The sequence below is a fragment of the Penicillium cosmopolitanum genome (assembly GCF_028827165.1).
Source record: "Penicillium cosmopolitanum strain IBT 29677 chromosome Unknown utg000012l:1.0-3308103.0:1.0-3310761.0, whole genome shotgun sequence".
Classification (NCBI taxonomy): Eukaryota; Fungi; Ascomycota; class Eurotiomycetes; order Eurotiales; family Aspergillaceae; genus Penicillium; species Penicillium cosmopolitanum.
The window spans coordinates 2,024,503-2,047,233 of NW_026622682.1; the positions used below are offsets into that span (position 1 = coordinate 2,024,503).

General features: G+C 50.3%; 10 protein-coding genes across 10 annotated transcripts; 4 read left to right on the forward strand and 6 right to left on the reverse strand.

Annotated features, from left to right (window-relative positions):
• Positions 1 to 251: 251 nt before the first annotated feature.
• On the forward strand, positions 252 to 2,440 carry N7509_013494 (Zn(II)2Cys6 transcription factor; the record flags this gene model as incomplete). The annotated part of the gene is made up of 3 exons (XM_056638131.1): positions 252 to 399; positions 469 to 669; positions 732 to 2,440. 3 exons carry the CDS (start codon positions 252 to 254, stop codon positions 2,438 to 2,440), a joined length of 2,058 nt encoding a protein of 685 aa, XP_056481638.1.
• A 2,464-nt stretch (positions 2,441 to 4,904) lies between these two features.
• On the forward strand, positions 4,905 to 5,576 carry N7509_013495 (uncharacterized protein; the record flags this gene model as incomplete). Its single annotated transcript, XM_056638132.1, has 1 exon — positions 4,905 to 5,576. The coding sequence occupies one exon, from the start codon at positions 4,905 to 4,907 to the stop codon at positions 5,574 to 5,576; it is 672 nt and encodes a 223-aa protein (XP_056481639.1).
• Positions 5,577 to 10,874: 5,298 nt separating this feature from the next.
• Positions 10,875 to 12,054, forward strand: N7509_013496 (uncharacterized protein; the record flags this gene model as incomplete). Its single annotated transcript, XM_056638133.1, has 2 exons — positions 10,875 to 11,622; positions 11,693 to 12,054. 2 exons carry the CDS (start codon positions 10,875 to 10,877, stop codon positions 12,052 to 12,054), a joined length of 1,110 nt encoding a protein of 369 aa, XP_056481640.1.
• An 805-nt stretch (positions 12,055 to 12,859) lies between these two features.
• Positions 12,860 to 13,562, reverse strand: N7509_013497 (putative secretory component protein shr3; the record flags this gene model as incomplete). Its single annotated transcript, XM_056638134.1, has 2 exons — positions 12,860 to 13,410; positions 13,517 to 13,562. 2 exons carry the CDS (start codon positions 13,560 to 13,562, stop codon positions 12,860 to 12,862), a joined length of 597 nt encoding a protein of 198 aa, XP_056481641.1.
• Positions 13,563 to 13,903: 341 nt separating this feature from the next.
• On the reverse strand, positions 13,904 to 14,707 carry N7509_013498 (uncharacterized protein; the record flags this gene model as incomplete). The annotated part of the gene is made up of 1 exon (XM_056638135.1): positions 13,904 to 14,707. One exon carries the CDS (start codon positions 14,705 to 14,707, stop codon positions 13,904 to 13,906), a length of 804 nt encoding a protein of 267 aa, XP_056481642.1.
• A 176-nt stretch (positions 14,708 to 14,883) lies between these two features.
• Positions 14,884 to 16,482, reverse strand: N7509_013499 (arrestin family protein; the record flags this gene model as incomplete). Its single annotated transcript, XM_056638136.1, has 2 exons — positions 14,884 to 15,945; positions 16,015 to 16,482. 2 exons carry the CDS (start codon positions 16,480 to 16,482, stop codon positions 14,884 to 14,886), a joined length of 1,530 nt encoding a protein of 509 aa, XP_056481643.1.
• A 1,286-nt stretch (positions 16,483 to 17,768) lies between these two features.
• Positions 17,769 to 18,421, reverse strand: N7509_013500 (putative GAJ protein; the record flags this gene model as incomplete). The annotated part of the gene is made up of 2 exons (XM_056638137.1): positions 17,769 to 18,305; positions 18,419 to 18,421. 2 exons carry the CDS (start codon positions 18,419 to 18,421, stop codon positions 17,769 to 17,771), a joined length of 540 nt encoding a protein of 179 aa, XP_056481644.1.
• An 810-nt stretch (positions 18,422 to 19,231) lies between these two features.
• On the reverse strand, positions 19,232 to 20,080 carry N7509_013501 (uncharacterized protein; the record flags this gene model as incomplete). The annotated part of the gene is made up of 2 exons (XM_056638138.1): positions 19,232 to 19,812; positions 19,876 to 20,080. The coding sequence occupies 2 exons, from the start codon at positions 20,078 to 20,080 to the stop codon at positions 19,232 to 19,234; spliced, it is 786 nt and encodes a 261-aa protein (XP_056481645.1).
• A 205-nt stretch (positions 20,081 to 20,285) lies between these two features.
• On the forward strand, positions 20,286 to 21,716 carry N7509_013502 (WD repeat protein; the record flags this gene model as incomplete). The annotated part of the gene is made up of 2 exons (XM_056638139.1): positions 20,286 to 20,539; positions 20,606 to 21,716. The coding sequence occupies 2 exons, from the start codon at positions 20,286 to 20,288 to the stop codon at positions 21,714 to 21,716; spliced, it is 1,365 nt and encodes a 454-aa protein (XP_056481646.1).
• Positions 21,717 to 22,059: 343 nt separating this feature from the next.
• Positions 22,060 to 22,509, reverse strand: N7509_013503 (uncharacterized protein; the record flags this gene model as incomplete). Its single annotated transcript, XM_056638140.1, has 1 exon — positions 22,060 to 22,509. The coding sequence occupies one exon, from the start codon at positions 22,507 to 22,509 to the stop codon at positions 22,060 to 22,062; it is 450 nt and encodes a 149-aa protein (XP_056481647.1).
• Between the last annotated feature and the right edge of the window lie 222 nt (positions 22,510 to 22,731).

Sequence of the window (22,731 nt, forward strand, 5' to 3'; positions counted from 1 at the left end):
AGAAACAGCCAGCCATGCTTCCACAAAGCTATCGTGAGTTTTAAAGCTTCTGAAATCCCTCCACTAATCTAAACTTCCACTTCACACTCAGTTGCACGGCCAACCATACCCTCCCTTTCGTTCTCTTCCTTTTAGAAGGCAAAGCCTGCTGGTTCAGACTTGCCATAATAAACCTTGCTTACTTGCGATTGGTTACTGTCATTTGATTCTTTCCTCACTTTACGATCGCCTGGGCTACCTCTAATCTCAAAATGCCGTCTGCAAAGAAAAGCTCTAACCCAGCTCCATTGAGCATCAAGACACACAATTTAGGTGTATCTTCCCAGTCTTCTACCGCGAGAATTACACATGCGAATACTGGAGAGAAGACCGGCAAGGCACACAAGCGGTCCCGATCTGGTATGTTCTTACAGCGAGCGCCTCGCATGCCCAGATAAAAATATTTACTAATGATTGATATCATATTAGGTTGCTTCACTTGTCGCCTGCGCCGGAAAAAGTGCGACGAGAACCATCCCGCTTGTGGTGCTTGCGTGAATCTCAACGTGCGATGCGAATACAAACGCCCAGTATGGTGGGGAATTCCAGATCAAAGAAGGCTCCAAAAAGAGAGGATCAAGACCAAGATAAAGAATCAAAAGGTCCTCGAACGAAACAACAGTCAATCGGGTAAGCTTTCAATAGAAACTCAGAGAGATATAAGAACTCTGTACTAACAAGTGCGCGCAAAGATTCCTTCCGCAACCGCAACAACTCCCTGGTGTCACCAACGTCCATATCGCCTGATTTTAATCGTCCAATTTTTGCCGAGCCTCAAGATATGTTCGCATCACATCTGCCTACACCAGGCCTAGGAACTGCTCCATATGGTCCATTCCCACCTTATGAAGTAGATGTGAAAACCGAACGACAAACATTCATTAATGATGTTCCAATGCGCCATGATTCCTCGACTTCAACATTCAGTGCCTTTGCTCCGCCGCAACTCAGTGCTCCGATGCCAACCTTCACTGGTGATGAGTGGCTCGGGGAGGAATATTTTGAGCAAGCTTCCAGCTACCAGGGACTGGCCCCAGGAATGATCGATCCAGGTGTCGACCAAACATCCATATGGCTCCAGAGTAGCATTCCCGTTAGCGATCACGACCGTCCCCTTCTGGACCATTTCATCCACAATGTTCTGCGCCAAATATTCCCTGTTTTGGAGGCCCATCAAAGGGGTCACTTACGGGCCCAAGCTATTCTCCGCGCCTTGGAGACAAACAAGTGCTATCTCCACTGCTGCTTGAGCGTCGCGGCCATTCATCTCAAGACAACCGAGGGCCTCGTCGGTGACCAGGTCGACACTGATATCATGCGCCACCGTTACGAGGCAATCTCGCAGCTTTGCCAAGCGCTCGGTGAAGATGTCAATCTCGAGGAAATTCTTGATGCTACTCTGGCCATGATCTTTTTCCATTGCTCTGTTGGTCCCTCCGATGACTACCTTCCTGACATCCCTTGGTTCAATCACTTTGAGGCCGCAGCAAACCTGGTCAACCGGCTTGACCTACCCCTCAAGTCAATGGAATGCAGCAACGGATATATGGCTCCTTCATTCAGCATGACCTTGACTTCCTGGATTGATATTCTGGGATCCACAATGACCGGAAAGACTCCACAGTTTGCCCACACCTATCGATCAAAGCATTTGGGGGGTACTTCCTCTGGCTTGCGTGAGTTGATGGGATGCGACGACCGTATCATGTATCTCATCTCCGAAATTGCCTGCCTCGACTCTCTGAAGACTGATGGTCGAGTTGATGACTTGGCCGTCTGTTCGCACGTACAGGCATTAGGACGTCAGTTAGAGTATACCGAGTCAGCCGACCCAACTCTGGAAAATCCCTACTCTCCATCAACTGGATCCATCCGCCCCGAGGCGCTCACAAAGACCATGTCTCATATCTTCCGCATTGCTGCTCGGATCTACCTCTGCAGTCTCGTGCCAGGCTTTGATCGGAACCAACCTACCAATGAGAACATGATCCAGGCTATCACAGATGCCCTTCAATACATCCCTGCGGGACCATACGGCTTTGATCGCTCCCTTGTCTGGCCGATTTTAATGGCAGGTGTCTATTCAACTCCAGCTAGCCAGTTCCGATCAGTTCTTGCCGATAGATCTGCTGCTCTCGGAGACCATGGTGACCTCGGAAGCTTCGGAAGAATGTACCGTCTTCTCCAAGAAGTCTGGCGACTGAGCGATGACCCTACCAACACCCAAGGTGTTGCGGATGATAGTTACAACTCGTCACTCACTAGCCCAATCTCCAAACTCGACCGGACCGAGTCCCCAACAGGCACTGGTGCTACCTTGGGTGGAAGGGAGATCAAGCGACAACAAGTCCAGTGGCGGGATGTTATGCGCCGCAACAACTGGCACTATCTTCTTATATAAACAGTGGGATAGTATACCACGACATTCTTTTTTCTTTCTCATGAGTACTTCTCATGCTGGCTTTTCATTACCTTGACGGTAAAAGATACCCCATTTCGCAACTTGATGTTATTGCATGACACAATCCCAACCACGGTATTTTCATATTTTCGCCATTCATATACTGCAGGACGGGCTGGTGTTTGGCGTTTCACCTCTGGGAGGTTTCATGTTTTTATAGCCTGTGGCTATAAAGGTCCTTGGGACTGTTCTGCGATCCATCCATTTAATGACCATTAAGGCTTCTATTGCCGATATGCCATAGATCAAAGCCTAAATAAAATCAAAAACTTCATATAAATATTGATTCATTCTTTAAAAATTTAGTAATGATAACCCGAATAATACAATGCCGTGCTAAGCCTTGGAGGCACAGTGGCGTTGCAAAAATTTGAAACCCCTTGTTGTCTGTTCTCGTTTCCGGTTTCAAGTTCTAATCGCAGACTAGTAGCTACCTAAGATGAAATAGATTGGCCTATCTATTCCATCTGAGGTAGCTACTAGTTTTCAAACTTTTGCAAAGTCACTTTATCTCCTTTCTCTTACATACCTAGGTATCTTTGGGTCATAATGTTCACATCTTTCCAACTTGAAGGTTGGCTAGAATCCCCGAGGTCTAACTTGAAGTTGAATGTATCCCGAGGTCTTCAGACAAAATTCCTTTTTCTTGGACTCAGGCTGACTGATTGACTCCGAGTCGACTGTCCCTGCCCATGAAAATCATCAATGACCTCGGGAATATTGTGCAAGATGGTCCGTGGTGCCACAAGAACGCCACTTATATGAAAGCGCGTATGACAAAAGTGGTGGTTGGATTTTTGATGCAAAATCTGGGAACGTAAGTTCTTTAAATACTCCAAGTCTTTCTAAAGTAGTGTATAAATAGTGATAGAGATCCATTCCAAAAGACGGTCAAGCAAAACTTGGCAACTAGAAAGTGGCCCCGAAACGAATGTTTGAAAGCTTGAGGTTTCACCTCGAGCTCTTCTATGTAGAAAAGAAGCTTGAGATTGGTGAAGTTGGATCTAAACAAGCGCCGTCTGGTACTTTAGCTTCATGTTTGCTAAAAGGTATGGCTTGTGCAGAGTAGAAAGGGTATTGTTTTCAACTAGAAACGTAAACCCTGTATCAGATTTCGCACTTGCATAAAATATCCGTTCTATTATTGTATTCAATCGCGCTGAAGAATAGTGGAGGTTCGGACCCTGGACCTCGATCTTGGGGTGTTTATCGTAGATGATTGGACAAGGACAACGAATTGTCAAAATTAACGGGCGCTACAAGTTCGATCCCCCAGCTTCAAACCCAATCGACTTGAAAGGTACAGATGCCTGAGATGCCCCCAGACGGCGCTCATACTCAAGCCCTTTGGATATCAAACCCAGTAGCCCCTTGGGCGAGGCGCCGACGGAATGGATGAGTTGCGCGCGTAAACGCCCGACGAACCACGGGCTTATTTGAGGAGGAAGAGGCTTGTTAAACAGTCCGTTGCCCAGGACAACAGTCGCCTTGTGTGGCGGCTCCTGGTACAGGGCCGCAGGGGTACGGAGGCGTTGCTTCAGATGGCGCGCGACAACGGCTTCTCCGTCTGGGCGCCGACAAGGAGTAGGATATTGCAGTAATCTTGGATGAGTTGGATCGAGATGGCGACAATGCTTTAGAGCTATAAAGACTTTGGTTGGGGACTATCCAAAACCCATTAGAACACACAGTACTCTTTCTTTCCTTGTTACGATTGAATCGTTTCGGGTGCAAAGTGGTCGAGTCTCCCTTTTGTTCATTAGCAGCTGGTTAACTGCTTCTTTTCTTCATCTTTTTCATTTTTTCTACTTTGCTTCTAAGCCGGAGAATATCTGAGAAATCCTTGGGGCTATTTTTTTTCCAGGCCTCGTTAAGCTACACCCGAACAGTAAGTCGCCCGACTCATCACTGCCACCTTCTTGCCGCCGTGTTCTTCTTTGGAAGGATTATGGGGCTGGATGGCCCCTCCACCACTCTCAGCCTTGGCCCAAATTGTCGCCGTTTCTGACTGAAATATTACACTAGCTAGCTTGGAATACAGTACCAAACGGTATCAGCCGACTTTCCATACATACGCGCGATCATCTCTCGCCCATATAGATAAAACACCACTCCGCTCCGCTTCTTCTTCTTCTCGTCTCATTGCTGGCAAAGAGATTCTTCGACCTGACCTTCTTTGAACATCCTTCATCCTCATATTTCTTATTGTTCTGCTGTAGTGCCTTGCACTCTAGCAACGATATCACTCTCTCGTTTACCCCTCTTCCAACCATTTTTATTTAATTGCCACGCCATCGACCTTCGCAGTCTATCGTCGCCGGCTTTCATTCGTCGTTGCTTCTTAATATACTTGACTCCGATCTAAATACTTCGAAAGAGATCACTGTGACTTGTCTTTCTCAAAATGCCGACCGTCAAGCCTATCCTCCACCCTCTCAAGACGCCGAAGAGCGCATCATTTCCCTCCGAACTGCATAGCGACTCCTCCTCGAGCCCCTCCGACTTAATCAAGCAAGAAGAACTATGCACTCCTATTACTCCCGACTCCTCTATTCCCAAAGCATACACTCAGTTCCTCGAGGCTATGACACCTGTCTTCAGTCCGGTCAGCGCGGGCGTGAACTTTCCCAAGTTTCCCCTCAAGAGGCCTTCTCCTCCAACCTCGCAGCCTGCTAGTGCTATGAGCGGATCCTTTTCCTTCAGTGACTCTGTGCGATCGCCTACTGTATCTTTGCCTCCACCAACACCCGCCTCAGCACAACCATCGAGGAAGAACTTTGCTCATCCTCGCCGCCTTCGCATCCCGCATTCAGCGAAGTACTCGCCATGTACGGATTCTCCTAAGAGCGCAACTATGCTTCGATCGCCCTTCACCCCCTCTGGCTGGAACCCTCGCTATTTTGAGGGTCCCCATAGCGCCAACCCTTGCGGAAAGCCCGTCAGTGTGAGACAAGTTGTCACCCGAACAGTGACCTACAAACGCACCCAACTCGAAGCCCCACCAAAGGGAAAGCGGCGCAAGTGCCGCGACATTAAGGAAGTCAAGGAAGTCAAGGAAGGCAAAGAGGTCTCATGACCACTACCCAACGATATACCTTTCTGCGTGATGAAATCTGGTTTTTGCATTGGGCTAGTTGGGGGCTCTTAGCGAGGAGATTGGTGTTCCGGCGTCAATTTGGGGGCGTTTTCCTTCAAAACATACGGCGAAATGGTTTGGTTTGCCTGTCAACCATTTTTGGTGCCTTTTCTTGTTCTTTTGGTGTTTTTCATGCAGTAAATTACATTATACGCTTCCTACCATAGTGGCTTGGAAATACAACCTGATTCGTGAATCCTGACGTGTCCGATCATGCCTTCGCATAGACATTACGCTAGACTGGTGGCCTAATGCTGACGCTTAGGCTCGAAAAGACGAGGTCAAAGAGTCTCTACGAGGACTGTTAGGTGTTGCGATAATTTCCAACTACTAACTAACAGTATTTCTTTTGGACGGATTGCTCCCATTTAATTGGAGAGCTGTGTTAATTCGAGGAAACACCGCCCACGACTCAGTAGTTCCATAGCTATCCCAGTTGCTGTGCCTACCTGAAGTTATGCGTTCGGAACATTGCACATGTCATCGAACGGCCATCAAATCGGAGCAATTGCGCCTTGCCAGGATCCTTTCTACTGGTACCGAACCAACACTTGTTTGCGGGTGCGGATCAGGCAGAGTAAATCGAAGGACCACCCGCTTGGACCACGCGGCGGCATAGATAAAATTCCTCGACCCAGCGAACAGGTAACGCCCCCAAATCTAGATCCTTATTGCCGAAAACCAACACTGAATCCTCACATTAACTGGAGCCTCATATCGGCGCCACCCAGCCTCTTGGGTAGAAAAAGCTATAACGCAGGGATCCACGTGTCTGGTAAGAGGCTCTGAGGTTAATCTTCCATGATTTATGGAGCTTTTACATGGATTGGACTCGCAGTAGAACCTTTAATCGCGCAGAGCGCTTCAAGGTGCATTTTTACTCGATCATGTAGTACCATAGAAAGATATAGAAAGAATGCCTTGCCGTCTTTTGGACTGGTAGACATCTTAATGCTCACTCATTCATGCGGTAACCAGTACATTCGATCCAACTTGAAGGGATTTTGTCTAAATTGAGTGGTATCGGAGCCTAAGAGATATGCGTAGTAATACGTGGGCTTAGGAATATAATGATAATTCTTCTTTGAATGAATTCTTCCAAGGTGGTTGCTTCTCAAAATCTTCGTTTCCATGTTTATGTTTGGATAGACTGGTTGGTTTGCTCCAAAATCAAGAAACACTCGTATATATGGATATTTTAGATATATGAGCCATGTATTTTCTAAAAGGAAGGTAATCCAGCAAGACCCTTGCTTCCAAAATCAAGGATTCTGTGCTGCCGGCCCATCATCAGTGTAAGTACATCGAGAGCCTAGTGGAACTACAGATCTTACACTTCGGTATAATTACGCCTAATGGTATTACGACTTGCAATATTACACAACCTGGTCTGTCCACCGGGAATCACCGTACAGTCACAATCACACATCTCCAACCAGTAGTGTGTAAGCTTAATTCTGCCCTAGAGCCCTACTAGTATTTTCCCTGACACTTAACTCGAGCATCACACCTTTCCCTTATTTTCATGCATGGTGCAAAGAGAAGCATTGCTCCTCTCTCTGCGTGGCTGCGCCAATGGCCATTCGAGAAAGCAGAAGCCGGTCCCACACATCGTAAGCCACTGTACCGAGGGCTCGTTACCGTGCAGGTGGCCGAGATGTCACAGTCGAAACGCACACGGTGATTGGGGGACAAAGCGCACATCTTGTTTCAAGTTGTCGCTGAAGAAACCCGCCCAGGATGGCGAGACGGTGATTTGCTTCATGGGTCCTCTTTTTCGGCCCCATGTTTCAAGGAGACTCCAGGCGTTTGGGCCACACCTAGGGGCATTTGAAACCCCCATTAGGCGGTGGCGCCTCAGCAATAGCAGGTCAGGGGGAGTAGTAGAAGTGTAACCAGGACGGTCAAGTTTAAATACGCAATACACGGTATTGAGGTCCCCTCTGGGTCGCCAATACAAGGGGTTCACTAAACCATCTGTGTCCCCCAAGATCGAAAGGAAACTGAATAAGCAGAAGCGAACTGCTCTTGAATAAAGTTTTGCTGGTCCTCAACGATACCGTTCCCCGTTTATACAGACCGAGTTGAGTGTTTATATTGGTTCTTCTCACAGCTGCTCATCACAAAAGGCCCAGACAAAAATAACTTACCGCCCACATTGCAATGGGTTTCGCCAATCAGAAAAGTTGGTGATGAGATTCCGGTCGCATGGTTGCTGCACTTAAGCGCCGGCGCTATACTAGAATCAGCGAGTGGAACAATGGGATGCCCGGGGATTAGCCTTCTTGCCCCGCCTGTGGGGGCAATCTTGAGCACGGAAGTCCCTATTCCAAGTCCCAGAGGAGTGCGAGGTGACGTGTTAAGTGCTGGGTCCTGATGTTGCCGCCGGCCATTCTCATCCTTGTTCAAACACGTGAACAAAGAGTGAGATCATCTACATGCCATGGGATCAAGCGTGATTCGCTATTTCCGGCTCATTTGGTTGATCGCTGGCTTCTCCTCGCGCTGAGGGAGGTTGTCGGTGTGATCACCCACCTTTCAATGAGGTGAATCAATAAGGTTCCAATTTAAGGGGTAAGGGAGATTTCAAACGAGCATGCTTCTATGGCATAGGTTGGGATTAGAGATACTATGTAACTGGAGGAAATAGAGCACTACAATTTGCAAGGTCTTCAAAGGAGGGGGAAGAAGAAAATCGAGAGCACTGGCTAGGATTAAAACTGGAAACGAGGGGAATGCAGAATGACCATGTGCGACTCATGCAATGTGATATCCGCTCTGACCTATTTTTGGTTATTCTGTGTCCTAAACATAGAACCCCCGCTTTCTCGGCATCGCAGCAGCCCTGGGGTTCCTGCATTCCACGATACCCAAAGCTAACTAGGTCTGTGATATTTTTGGAATTTGATGTCTTCGTTCCTCGATATCAATATAACGACAATTGCCAAATTCGATGAGGAATAGTAGTAATTCATTTCCCACCAAGTTCTCTTCTTTTGTCCAGACAAACATGCTTTTGAATAGAATCCATCCTTTGGAGCATTCAAGATGCTTTAATGGACTATCTCATCTTCACCATCTACAGATGCAATGAGTTTCAAGTGCATCGACGATGATCATTTTGGTGCACAACCTGAAGCTAAAAGGTGATATGATTCGTTTTTAGGCCAATCTCGGCTCTCAATGGCTCGCTTTGGTTCTCCAGCTGATCCACCTGGCGTTCTTCTCGGCCGCTTGTTTCACTACAATAGGTATGCCATACCCGTTGATAATCGAGGAGACGAGCTCAACCCCGCTGTCTTGCACCTGCTGATCATTCAATGTCCTAAAGACTCCATCTCGCTTCCAAGAATAGTACATTATGGCGCTTTTGATCTATTTTTGAACCAATTTGAACCTATCTATGCCACTTTGATCGTCACAATAGGCTCAGACTTCATCAAGACGTGACTATCACGAAGCTTGAGCGGCTACACCTTCATGCTCTGACCCATCAGCATGCACTATCCTGCCCCCAGTAGCTATCGACCTTAAGCTAGCTGGCGCTTCTTTCGCAAGACATAGCTCGGCATGCCAATCATCGCTTGCCATCAACAATACATCCCACCCCTATCTTCCCCATCACACCTTTTGAATTAATTTTAGAACAGATCTACTCAACATTGACTCCGCTTTCTGCATATTCCCATGTCTCTGGTCGGCTCGACCCTGCATACCTCCTCTTTCCCGGCCCCTCCCACGAAGCTCATTGCTCTAAACGGGGCATATGGCTTGCGCCGGCGTCATTATTCACTCTCTAGTGCCTCTTCATCTCAGCTGCCCCTGCAGCTTGTCTTGATCTAACTGTCAGAATGTATGATACTGTATCATACCCTGACTGTTTTTCACCTAATCCTTTGTCTCGAGACGCTGGTATCGTACAAGCTGGCAGCGAGTACGGTAGCTCTATACAAGCTCCTAGTTGTCACTGGAACTGCCCCAATTGCCCCCAAGACTTCAAAAAACTAAGGTTAACAATGTGAAAGAGTTTCTATATTTAGGAAATGCAACAGGCTTTCTATCTTCGGTCAATTGCCTGGTCAGCTTGATAGAATGTTGCCTTAATGACTGGAATATCCCTTTGAATCTGGTATTAACTAATCCTGTCTTCCCGAACTGCCGACAAATGTTTCCAGCCTCCTCTAAGTTTCAAGTCGAGTCCGAAGCAAGGCGTGGACTCGGACTCAGACGAGAGCGTACTATATCTTCGATTGCTTTGTTCTGTTCGTTGATTTCTGCACACGAAAACAGTGTCAAAATATCTGCAGGAACAAGGGCTTAATAATGTAGGAATATGAGTTGTACCGCTTACCCGGAAGTCCGGCAGGTCTATACGAGCCAAAGTTTCCATTGATACTTGATCAATGGCTTTGGATTGCTAAATTTAACGAAGAAGACTCGGATGAGATGCAATAGTTCATTTAGAAAGTGTGGAAGAGCTATCCATCTTTCCCCCTTTGTTTGAGTTGTCTTTGTTGAGCTCTCAAGGATATTTCGAGTCCCGGGGCATTTCTTGACTCCCCAAGTGTCAGTTTTCCAACCTTTTTACCTCGTCGTTTTCTTTTTCTCGCCTTGGAATTTATTTCGCTACCAGCCATGGAATATTTCTTTTTGCAATGGCGTGCGAGCCATCTGTTCGATACAGGGGAAGCACTTTCCTTGTACTATATGCGTCGGGCTGGGCTTTAGCAAAGCAATTTTGCTTTGAACTTGATTGTATAGTTCCTTGTTAATGGATATTAAACGATTCTAGCTCATTCCTTGAGGAAACAAAGGATATTAGGCAATATAAAGGAGACTAAAGCTCTCAAATGCATACTAGTCCACACCATTCTGCACAAGTGGCATGCCAAGAGCTGTGGTTTCTATAATTAGCAACCAATAGAGCAACCCCTCACACCTTTTTGCATCCCAAACAGAAAGATGAACCTGAAACTGCACACAATTACGAAGTACTACTAGTAACTAGTGAAGAGACTACTCCCGTGATCGGCACCCCTCTCTTCCAAGACTCGGATTTCTTCGAACCCTTTGGTATCGTTGCCCTCTCCGCCCTTTGCCGACCTGCCCTGCATTTCCTCTCTCTCCCTATTTGCGCCGTGCCTCAGCCGCCCCGAACTCCGCCCCATTCCCTAGTCTGATCCTCGACACACCCTCCTAGTAGACCCTAGGTCAATACGCCCTCTTATCGGTATCGCCATGGCTTACATGCCGCCCACCTTCACACCGGACAGCGAATTCGCTGACCTGGAGACCCCCCGCGGTCCCAAGGCCGGTAGCCTCTCCATCACAGCCCTCGCCCGCTTCGAGTTCGAGGCTGGCAAGGCCAACGATGGAACCAAGATCTTAATGATCGAATGGGAAGATGATGACATTACTCGTTCTTCCGCCGAGGGCTCGTGGCATGTCTCCTGGGAGGGCAAGACCACCGTCATGCCGGCCGATGAACGACCAAATGATACTACACGCCGCTTCTACTTCCTGCTTCCACCGAATACCACCATCCCGCCCGTCGTCACACTATCATACGAGCCAAACACGGGTTCCTCCTCGGCACCGGATACCCTGCGCTTGAATCCGCTACCGGCAATTTTTCCGCCGGAGCTGGGTGCAACTGGTCGCTCTGCCGGAAAGAAAGGTGTACTGCATACGATCTGGGCGAAGAAACGACTGCGTGTACTGGATAATGAGATCCGCGACGAGAGTATAAACAATGTCGAGGGAGTTGCGCTGCACATGGCGGTGCAAGAGAAGGAATGGATTGAGTCGAACTTCGGCGTCGGAGCACATGGCGTCGAAAGTGTTGCCAGTAGCCATGAATCGTCCAACAATCATTCCTCCACTTACCCCGCCACCCCCGTGTCACCCGTCAGTGGAAAGAAGTTGTCTGATAAGCTCAAAGGATTGAAGCTGCAGACGAGCGAGCGAGACCTTTCACCTAATGGCGGTAAGTTCAAGTTCAACGCAGGCTTGATATCAAATAGTATATCCGCAAAAGCTAACTGACATCAAAACAGGATCAACACCTTCTCTTCTGTCTCCGCAGTCACCGGATGTCGCTGTATCTTCATTCAGCTCCTTCCGCAGCCTTGCCAATCGAGCACCGCACTCCATGCCAACTCCAGATACAAACCCCACCCCAACGCCGATGTCACAACTGAACCCATCAGCGCCGGAGTCCCTTAAGCCCGTCGCACTGCACCCACCCGAAGCTCTGCAAGAAGCGCAGAATAGCACCGACGCGCCTGGCTTCGCACCCATCAGCTCAATGGGTTCTATCGTGCGCACTTCCAGTGCCGAGTCAGGCGAAGATCTCTTCGCTAAGGCCTTGAGCCCGCGCTCGCCAGATCTTCCCCGCAGCCCATTTTCATTCGCTTAAGCACACCATCGTTGATCCCATCCATCTCATCTTATCTCATGCATTTATATGCCTTGTCTTGACATCCATTGTTATCACCATTACCCTTCGTTATGACCTGCACTGCCACTTATGATTCCCCTTCAGCGATGTGACGACATTATTCCCAACATCTACCTGCTATCTTTATATGATCTGATCTGATCTGATCTCCCATTATTTACCATTACCATTTACCATTACCATTTACCATTTATCATCCACCACCCGCATTGATCCTGCGACACGACACGATACGTTTGGGTACAGCATACGCCCATCGATGAAACTTCCGAGTCGATATCGATATCCATTTCCATTTCCATTTCCATTTCCATTTTGAATTTCTGCATTTCAATTGCACATCCATCGTACAGACAAATGCCATAGTGCGCCACCAGGGGACCTGTGTACATAGAACATGTGAACTCGACATCCATTCGAGAATTCACAATGCAAGAACCATAAAAAAGTCACAGCTGAAAGTAAAATGTCTTTCCTTCTCGACCCAGGGTGTAGAGTAGCGTCAATCAGGCAGACAGAGAAGAGAGTCGTACAGTATACTCCGTAGAATATCGAAACCATTGACCTTGAAGATGCACGAAGTTGGAAGGCAAGGAAAGCCGAAGCCGCCCAGCGCATCCCAACTCAGCACATCCCCCCAAGAAAGACAAAAGCAAGAAGAAGATAATACCACACCCTCACCCCAACCCACAAGAGGCACACCTAATTACTCTTCTTCCTCTGACTCCCCGCCCGTCCCGGCTTAGCACCCGACGAACTCCCACTAGCCACACCCTCCGCACCCCCCCTCATGCTTATCCTTCTTCCCAACAGCAAAGCTCTCAAACTCCTGCGCATCCTTCCTTTCCGCATACCACTGCCCCGCCTGCAACACAAGAATGCCCACAAGCACAAGCGCCAGAATCGTATTACTAGCAGCAAGAACCTTAAGCGAATCCTCGCGGCCTAGGATCTGATCCTTATCATCCGGTCCGGCAGCAAGATCAGCCCCATACCGACCCGCCGACGCAAGCCGAAGACCCTTGACGATATTCGCAATGTAGACTGTAATTCCACACATGTAGAGAACGAGCGAAGCGCCGTCGAAGAGCATGTTTGATTCGGAGGGGCGGTAAAGTTTTGTCACGAGGCCTGCGAGACCGAGGAAGATTACGATGTGGAGGATGCGCGGGATTAGGGGTGGACTGGCGTGTAAGAAGCGGAGGTGGGCTTCGAAGTAGTCATAGTGGCTTGATGGGGTTGTTACTGTTGACCAGAGGATTGGGTAGTCGTATGGGAATAGGGAGAAGATTATTCCTAGGAAGAAGCAGGTTGCTATGCGAAGAGGGGGGGGTTAGTTTGGGGTTGATTTGAAATGGGGAGTGGTGGTTGGTGGAGGGTGGAGGGATGGATTGTGTGTGAGGATGGGGATATGACTTACGGCAAAGGATGAGGAAGGTCGCGAACGACCCGCTCTTGAAGGCCATTTTGAAGTGATGGTGGACTCAGAGGTGGAGGTGGAGGTGGAGGGGAGAGAGGAGGTTGACAGGGGGAGGTGAGGTTTATCGGTCGAGGCAAAGTTGCCCCGGGCCGCCAAGGCTTCTAAGGCTTTCCCCGTGGAGATAAGCCACTCGGTTGATGCCACCTGTTTATGTTTAGTGTTTAAAGAGGAGTAGGGTGGTATTTAGATTTAGAGTAGTAAAATAGAGTAAAATAGACGATCATAAAGAATAGCATAGAATAGCTCAGTAGAATACTAGAATACTAGAATACTAGAATAATCGTATGATTGTATATAGCTGAGCTATCGCTATCCTATCTCCATATGTTACATTCGGTTAACGCCTCGCGCCGTGTGTTCAGAAATATGCGAGTAGTGGTATCTTCCATGTCCTGGCCCCAAAAATGCGAAATGTACAAGTAATAATAATAAAAATGATTTGAACAACAGATCGGATCCTCTCCTCATCGCTGATACCGAGGTAGGGATTCGTCCCGCGTGCGCCGTGCCGCCAACGAGTTGGTCGTCCTCATCAAACACCGGAGCGCTTGGACCCTCACCGGGTTCGCCGTGACCGTGACCATGGCCAGTGCCATTGACATTGAAATTGACATTGCCACCGCCAATGCCATTCGGTTCTTCCGGCGGTGCGCTGGGTGCGCTCGTCTGGTCAAGCAATCGCTGCCGCTCCAGTTCCTGCTTGTCTTCGCCCGGAGCGGAGGGTTCGCTGGCTTCGGGAGCGCTGCCGTTGACAACAATGGTCTGCAAAGACTCGGCAGATCGGACCGGGTGGGGAACTGCGTGCGGGACGCCCTCAGTAACGGGAGAAGGGAGATGCTGATAGTCCTGCAGCAGATGGTCTTCCGGTAGAACAGGCGCTGTCGGCATCATCGCTTCGGCATTCGAGGGCCCCGCTTCGTCCTCGTCCGGCCTACCGGGTAACAGAGCCTCCTCGTGTCGTCGTAGTCGAGTCTTTTCGTCCACGGGCTCTTCCACCTCGGGGTGAGCCATCATGGGCCCAATGGGCACTATCGGTTGCGGATATTCGTGATATTCTTCAGGGTGCTCTGACCAAGCTCCCTCAGGGAATCCATAGTCCTCTTGGCCATACTCAGCACTTGAGACAGGCATCGGACTGGCCTCGGGCCATTCCTCTCCATCAACGGGGTTGATCAAAGCCCCTGCTGCGCCAGATTGGGCATTTTGAGATGTGGTGGATTCGGCGACGTTGGATGTAGTGCGTTCTATCGAAGCTTGGCCGCGCTGCGAATCTCGCGTACCAACAACCACCTCAAAGGCCACCGAAATTACGCCCTTTTCCCGGCGGATATGATCCGTATCCAAAATATTCCCGCCCAATTGGCGGTGAGGTTATTCCCGTTAGCGTCAGCCGGGTTCAGAACCTGACCACTGGGGGAGAAATTGCTGCCGCCTGATACCATTTTGAAGCGTGGGATAAAACGATCGGTAGATGTGATCTTGCCCCGCAGGTCAACCACAACTTCCACGTAGTAACGAAAGTTGATCATGGCGCCGGGCACGCGAGTGATGGTCGGGAATGCGTCCTCGGGAACTCGGATGGATGTTTTAACGGTTGCCGTCATGTTGCTAGGGTCCACAATGAGCGGTGCGAATGTCTGAGATAGGTCTTTGCGGAAGGTACTGCTGGTGCGACTGGTGCCCAACGTCAATCCACCAAGCCCTGTGCGGGACCGGGGATAGCAATCCTCGTAGACCGGCTTCTTTCCATTCGCAGTGGAACCTATCGGGATGGCAGGGTGAAGATCGATACGGCCCTGCCGGTAGAGAGTAACAACAATGCCTTGCGCGCTGCGCACCTGTTTGAAGTGGTTGATAGTAACTTTGATGGGTAGTGTGTCGCCCGGTAGCACACCTGCACGTAGAACCTCGGCTTTGGCGGTGATTGTGCGATCTGAGACAGACGGGGTCGCACTGCGACCTTCGCTGTTGCGCCCGCCACCTGTACTCGTTGACGAGCTGGGGTCGCTGGCGATGTGAAAGCTCTGGCTGCTGTTGCTCGGTCGACTTGAAGAACTGACGTTGCTAGGTGAAGGGCTGAGTGGCGGGCGGTTGTCGACTGAAGCGGCAGTTCCGCTGACCGGGGTATCTATAGAGGATGTGTCGGGTCCTGGGGTGGCGTCGGAGGCAACGGACTTGGCCTTTGCTTTGGATTTGGAGCGTTTTGAGATTGGTTCGAGAGTGACGATGCGGGCCTTGGGGGCAGGAAAGGGCGCAATGTCGATATTTTCTAGAAGATTGACCCGTCTTCGGCAGGTGAGTGTAGGGTTCATTGTGGTCGGTCGGGTGAGGGTGGAAGTTAGGGAGTAGGAGATAGTGCCTCGCTCGAACTAGAAAGGACGAAATTGGTCAGTCAGTCAGTCACTTGGGAAAAGAGTAGGCAAGAAGTGAATGCGCACGTTAATACTGCTCGGGAGAGCATAAGGTGGGAGGCTCATTTCGAAACGAAACTTGTAGATACCCTCCTTAAGGCGTCCTTCGCCGCAGAGAACGACTTCATCCTCGAACAAGCTCGCTAACCCGTTGCCCATGTACTCCGCGCCGCGCCGGCCACGACCCGGGCCTAGATAACCCAGATCTGGTGCCACTTCACCTGCCGGCATCGCATTCTTAAAGACCTTGACAAATCCATGGAGACAGACGACGATATGGGTGATGCGGACGGGGCGAACGACGGTGATGATCACGGTCCCCTTGATGACATCGCCAGGGAAGTAGGAGCGCCAGGGATCGTCGAGATCGATGTAATAATCGGTGACGCTTCGATTTCGATTACCGAGCGGGGAGCGAAACTTGGAAAGAAAGGAATTGCGATTCCGACTGATGACCGGAGACGTGGTGGTCTGGGTGGGAGGGTTGGAGGACATGACACACAGCCGGGGGTCGCTGCATCTATACCAGACTGCCGCGATGATCCAAATGAGAAGTGGGGTGGGGTGAGAGGAACACAGGGGATAATCAGATAGCTGCAGATCCAATCGCGAGGGGGGTGACAGCACGTTCGAGGTTGTGGCTGGAGAAGGAAACAGCTAGGGCGATCTATCGGGGAGAATGCTTGAGCAGAATGTGGCTGTGGCGGCGTGGGCGATAGACCTGGCCTGGACTGGACTGGGCTGGAGAATATCAGGATATCAAGAGAGTTGTCAGACCGCGCGACTGCACGGACTGCACACGGTCCTGGTCGTCGAGAGCCCGACGTTCGAGGACGAGGACGGGATGCAGACGGACCGGATTCCAACTCCACGGGGTATATCCGGGCGAGAATCAAGGCCAGATGGATAGGCAGTTATGACCGATGATCCCTCGACCACATTGTTTCTTGAGAAAGCGCGCGAAGGTCGCCGGAGGGTTGGGGGGGGGCGAACAAGTCGTGGAGTCGGGGAGCCGGGGGAGATGGGGAGACTGTAAGCGCCGGGAGCCTAAAGGAAGTCGGGGGAGTTGAGTTGGGAGTCGATTTAGGTACGAGGGGGTGGCTGAAGGGGGGGAAGAAGAGAGGAGAGAAAGAAGAAGGGGAGGAATGGAAGGGGTGGCGCAGTATGGAGAATGGAAGTTGAGGATAAGAGGGAGAGGAAGAAGTGGAGGAAGTGGAAGTGGTAGGGAAGAGGAGGGGGGCCCGGGGGAAGTTGCAGGGAGAGTTTCGCGATAAGCCGCAGTCTACGCAGACACTGAGTACACTGAGTACACTCAGACTCAGTCAAGCTTCGTGGTTCGAACTAGTCCCTGGGCAGGGTCACTCGGCTTTTTTGGTGAGACGTTTCACTTGGTAAAATTTTTAACACTGGTTCTTATTTTAGTTTGGGCATTAATCTACTATAGGTGATAGGTGTGATGGTGATGGTGGTGGGTGTGGGTGGTAAATGATAGAGCCACGAGACTAAGAATGCTAAGCTTTCTCCTTTTTCTCTCCTTTCCCTCGGGCTTTGGGGGGGACTCTCCCACCGGTATTGGATGATTGGATGATTGGATACATCCTATACATCCCCCTCTCCTCTTTAGCTTAGTTCGCGTAAGCCCCCATCCACGTATTCGTCTCCATAACAGTCGCGTTGAACCGCATTGATAATCTCCCGGTCCCCGCTCGCCAGCCGACGCAGATATTCTTCCAACACGTAGATATTATCGGTGCATTGTAGTGCCTGTTGCCTGAACCCCGCTAGCTCCTCTCGAACTTGCAGGACACCCTTGTTGCGCACTGAATCAAGTCCTCCTGCGCCTGCTCCTCCCCACCACCACCACCGGGCTGTGCTGCCGCTGTTTCTGCTCGAAGCCGATCAACCGCTGCCTGGAGCTCGGCTCTTTGCGCCTGCAGTGCCATGCGCTCTGATTCACATCCAATCCCGGAATCGGCCTCTTTCTCCTGTCGCGTGGTTTCAGTGGCGAGGGCCTCCGCCGCGTCAGTTCTGCTCTGGCGGGCCTGCTCCACTTCCGTCTTCACCCGGCCCAACTGGCGTTCGTGTTGGATTCTTTCATCACTGCCAAAACTCCAGTACCAGTTCCCACTGCCGATCTTTTCCACTCGGATTCGGTTCTCGTCCGTTAGTGCTTGGATGTATTCTTTGACCTGGATGCTGTTGATCGAGGCGACTGATGGGAGGGCCTTTTCCAGATCTTTCAGTGTGTGACAGGTGCCAGACGCCCGAAGATGCGCCACAATGAGATCCTGTTTGTCACTTTTCGATAGCTTCGGTGGCTGTTGGACGCGTCAGTCAGTGTCAGAGTTAGACTTGTTTGGCGTAGTCTCGGGGTAGAGTTCTTGGTTTGTCTTTGATGCCCAATCCTCCACCATAGGGGGGATTCACATACCATGGCTAGGATCAATGGGTCCCGACGGATCCGAGGGAAACAGTCCTGAAATCAGATCAACTGAAACCTAAACGGTGAGCCATTCCTGATCGGGTGAAACGATGAGCGAGTCAAGCAATTCGCGGGTGGAGGAGTGGAGAGGAGCGGCTGACAAAATTCCTTTTACGGAGGACGGTCCGTTTCAAGCTTCTTTAACCTCGACCCAAAACACAAGGTTGAAATGGGATGGGGGTGTGTAGACTAGTACTATGTAGACTATGTAGAAAATACGGTATACCTGGATTCCTCATAACTGTGTTGATTCATTGATTGGGTATTTTGCTAATTGGATTGGGCAATTGGTTGCGTGACCCTAGCCTAGTTCATATTCCATAGTTCCTAGCTCATTACTAGCACCATGGCCATGCATGGAGTATATCAATCATATCAACAGCAGTGTCTACCCAGGATTTGTGTCCAAGCAGGCCTTGAATGCGACCACCGATTTTCAAATCTGGCGCTGCATTCGACCTTGCTGCTCCTAGCTCGCCTGTTGGGCTAGGTTGGCTGGGTTGACTGGCATCGATTCCTCCAGTCGGTAAGAGTAGTCATTTCCAGACTCCATACTCCGTACTGCGACTTGCGACTTGCAGCTCGATATTTCGAGACAGCACCCGGCTGCATGCCATAACATCCTTATCGAGCCACGGCTATTTGGTCTCCAAGTTGGCATTAGTAGATATCCACTGTCCATAAATGAATATTATCGTATCATATGCAGGTGACTGCAAGGTGAAAGTGCACCATTGCACGCCCCACCAACAATGCAACCTCTCAACCGCCCCTGCTTTTCCTGTTGGACCCGATGAGCTCTTCGAGTCTGGGCCGTTTGCGCCTGGGCTGGATAATAGTCTGAGCACGTTTGCGCCGGGGAGCTTTCGGCTTCTTTCCATCGACATCTGCCCTCCAACCGACCGGTCGACCACGTTTAGGCAGGAAATCCTCCGCATTGCCGCTAATATCGCCCTTCAGACCTTGCGGTTCGATCATGAGCAAATGGCCGTTGTCGCCCAGGCCATCCTTCGCCATTTCCTCGACTAGAATCCCCACCGCCAGCAGTGCGGATTCATTCATGCTATAGTGACTTTTCCTCCCGCTCTCTCCTAGTGTGTATTTGTAAAAGTCCGAGGCGTAGGCGTGTATTGACTGGAGGAGATCCGAGTTGGGCAGAGGACGGTCAGCGGGGAGATTCTCGTGCGCAAAGTATGGTTCGCAGTTTTCGGCTTGTCTCATGGGGTGATCTTTGCGGAAGAGGACCTCTTCTGGTCGTTGAATGCGAGCCCCCGACGACGCAGTATCACGGTATTTAGAGGCTATAGGTGTAGATTGGGCGAATCCTCGGGCAGTGACACGGCCTTGTCTACGATCAGCATTCTAATTCTATCTTTGCCAATTTGACAGAAGGAGTAATATCCTACCGGCGACTGCATCGTATAGATTGGCCTGGCGTCTTCGAGCCTTTGGTTGAGGGTTGGAGGTCTCCTCAAATCTGACTGTTTTGCTTGGCGAATGCGACTGCGACTCTTCGACTTTCTCTTTTCTTTTCCTCCGAGAACTTGGTGCTTTGGTAGGTGGTTGGATAAATGTGCCTCGACTCAGATTCTCCGAATGCCCAAACGACATTCTGCTGAGTGAGGATGTGCGACAAGTCAAGACCAACAATGTTCGAGTGGGGGAAAGAAAAGGAAGACATGCGACTGCCAAAATGGGCGATGCGTAAATGCGACGGCCCAACGTTGATCCGATGAGGTCACCCGCGATCGCCAGTAACCGTAAGTCCGTGACTAACCTGGGGTGCTTCTTCGCTATTGCAACTACCCTGGAATGAATGAATTCCTATCTGCTCAACAGAGCCCTCGGCTCTGTCGCTCCCAATGACTTCCACACCGCGCAGACGGAGCGCTTGGTGCGCAACCTCGAACCGGCACCGGGGATTCGCTTCTCCAGTCGCAGAGCCGCGCCAGCGCCAGATCAGTCTGAAGATGACACAACGTTAAACCCAGACTTTGATCCGACAGAGAAGCTCTATGCACACAAGTCAGGAGTGAATTGTCTTGCAATTGACCAATTCGAGGGACGGTAGTACGTGACTTCGCTTCAACCCCCTCCACCTGCAGTGTGGTTCTAACCAACACATACAACATACAGTATGATCTCTGGAGGCGCCGACCCCTCAATTCACCTATGGGATCTCGAGAGCAGAGGCTCGGAGCTCGAACATATCCACCGAGCTTGTGCGTCCGTAAGCAAACCCTCACACAGCGCCGCCCACACACATGCCATAACCTCGCTCTCGATCTACCCATTCGACCCCGTCCCGTCAACCATCTTCTCAACCGCGCACGATGGCACACTGAAATGGTCAGCGTTACAATCCCCCGAAATTACACCCCTCCACACATTCAATCTAGACTGCACCCCGTACGCCCACTCATTCTCCTCCGCCCCCGGATCGACCCTCCTCGTGGCCGTCGCGACTTCAGAACAATCCGTCCGATTGGTAGATCTACGTTCGGGCCTGGCAACACACGGCCTACCGGGCCATAATGCAGCAATATTATCGGTTGCATGGGCACCGCATAAACCCTACCTACTTGCATCAGGGTCCGTCGATAACAGGGTTATAATCTTCGACGTCCGGAAAGGAGGACACAACTCCGCCATCGCAACGCTAGACATGGACGACCCGGTCGGTCTGGTAGATCCAGGATCAGGGTCTACCCCGACATCTTACCAGTCTCGCCCGGCCTTTTCACCGACTGCTCGGGCGCATAATGGGCCTGTTACGGGCGTGCGGTGGACGTCTAACGGTAGTCATATTGTGACTACGGGACAAGACGCGCGGATTAGGGTATGGGATGCTGCGAGTGGCGCAAACACTCTTGTTCATTTTGGTCCGAGGGTACGCAATAGCTCTACTTCGCATTTAGCTGAGAGAGCTCCACTACTCGTTCCGAAGGGATTCATGACACCGGGGCATGAAACACTCCTCTGGCCGAATTTCAATGAGCAAGATGACCGCGGCGAGATCTTTATGTTTGAGCTGCGCGAGGGGACGTTCATTAAACGACTTAAACTTCCCGGTGTGGCAATGTCCTCGCAATCGCAGGTTCGGGGTCGATCTAGTGCGCTCAGTGCTGCGCGTATAAATGATCTTGTATGGCGCGGCAATGGGGCGAGTGGAGAAGGCGTGGAGCTTTTTTTCGGCGCATGGGGATGGCACGATTCGGTCGTGGGTTTCGAGAGAATCGGATGGTGAATTGGATGATGAGGAGGAAGCGGCTGAAGCTACTCGCAAGAGAAAGCGGGATGTTTTGGAAGATATCTATAAAGGGTTTCTTGGGGGTGAGGATGCTAGATCGTTTACTTGATCTACTATCTATGCTTATACACAAGCACCCCCGGTTGGGATCGAACGGTATAAAGAGGATCATATAGCAGGTTATATTTGATTTATCATAATACATCGAGAACTTGAGGCCTCATTAAATTTGAAGGCAGCATCGTCAACAGACATTCATACACCTGTGACAACACCACCAATCCAATCCTTGAAAGTCATAACTCATGAGCAACTCGAAAGCCCACCGGGCATCAGCCGACTATTTCGTAGCCTGACTCTCCCCAACAGCATCCCAAGACTCCTCATCTTCATGGGCATAAGTATCAAACGCCCCCCGTTTCTGCCGATCATGCTTCTGACTCCTACTATCAGCCGGCGCACCAGGAACATTATTCCCCATATAGGCACGCTTCGACTCGACAGCAGCAGGCAACGTATCACCAGCACCAGTAAGCACTTCACCACTCTGTCCAACGTCCCGAGTTGAGCGCGGCATGTCGGTTGCGTTATCGGCTGCTGTGGCTGTTGTTGGTTTTGCTAGGCCGTCGTTGTCGAAGGCGAAGTGTTCGACTCGTTGGTCCGGCCCGGGTACGGAGGGAATTGTGTTCATTTTTCCGGCGTCGTTGGGGATGGTGGTTCCTTTTGAGGCCATGTCGAAGATTGAGCCGCCTTCGTGCGGGTCTTGGTGGTTTTGGGATTCGCGGACCATTTTGATAGATGAGGGTGTGGTGGTTGATTGATTGGGTTGTGTGTTTCAGCAGAAGGTTGTTAATTGTTAATTCTGTACCTTGAGTGTTGTCTGGAGTGTATTAGGTTTAAATAGATGTACAATTGCATGAATTGGAACTGATGTCACTGTCCGGGGCGTTGAAATTGGGGATGATGGGGTTATGATATCACGCTATGGTAAGTGTATGAGATGCCTTGATTG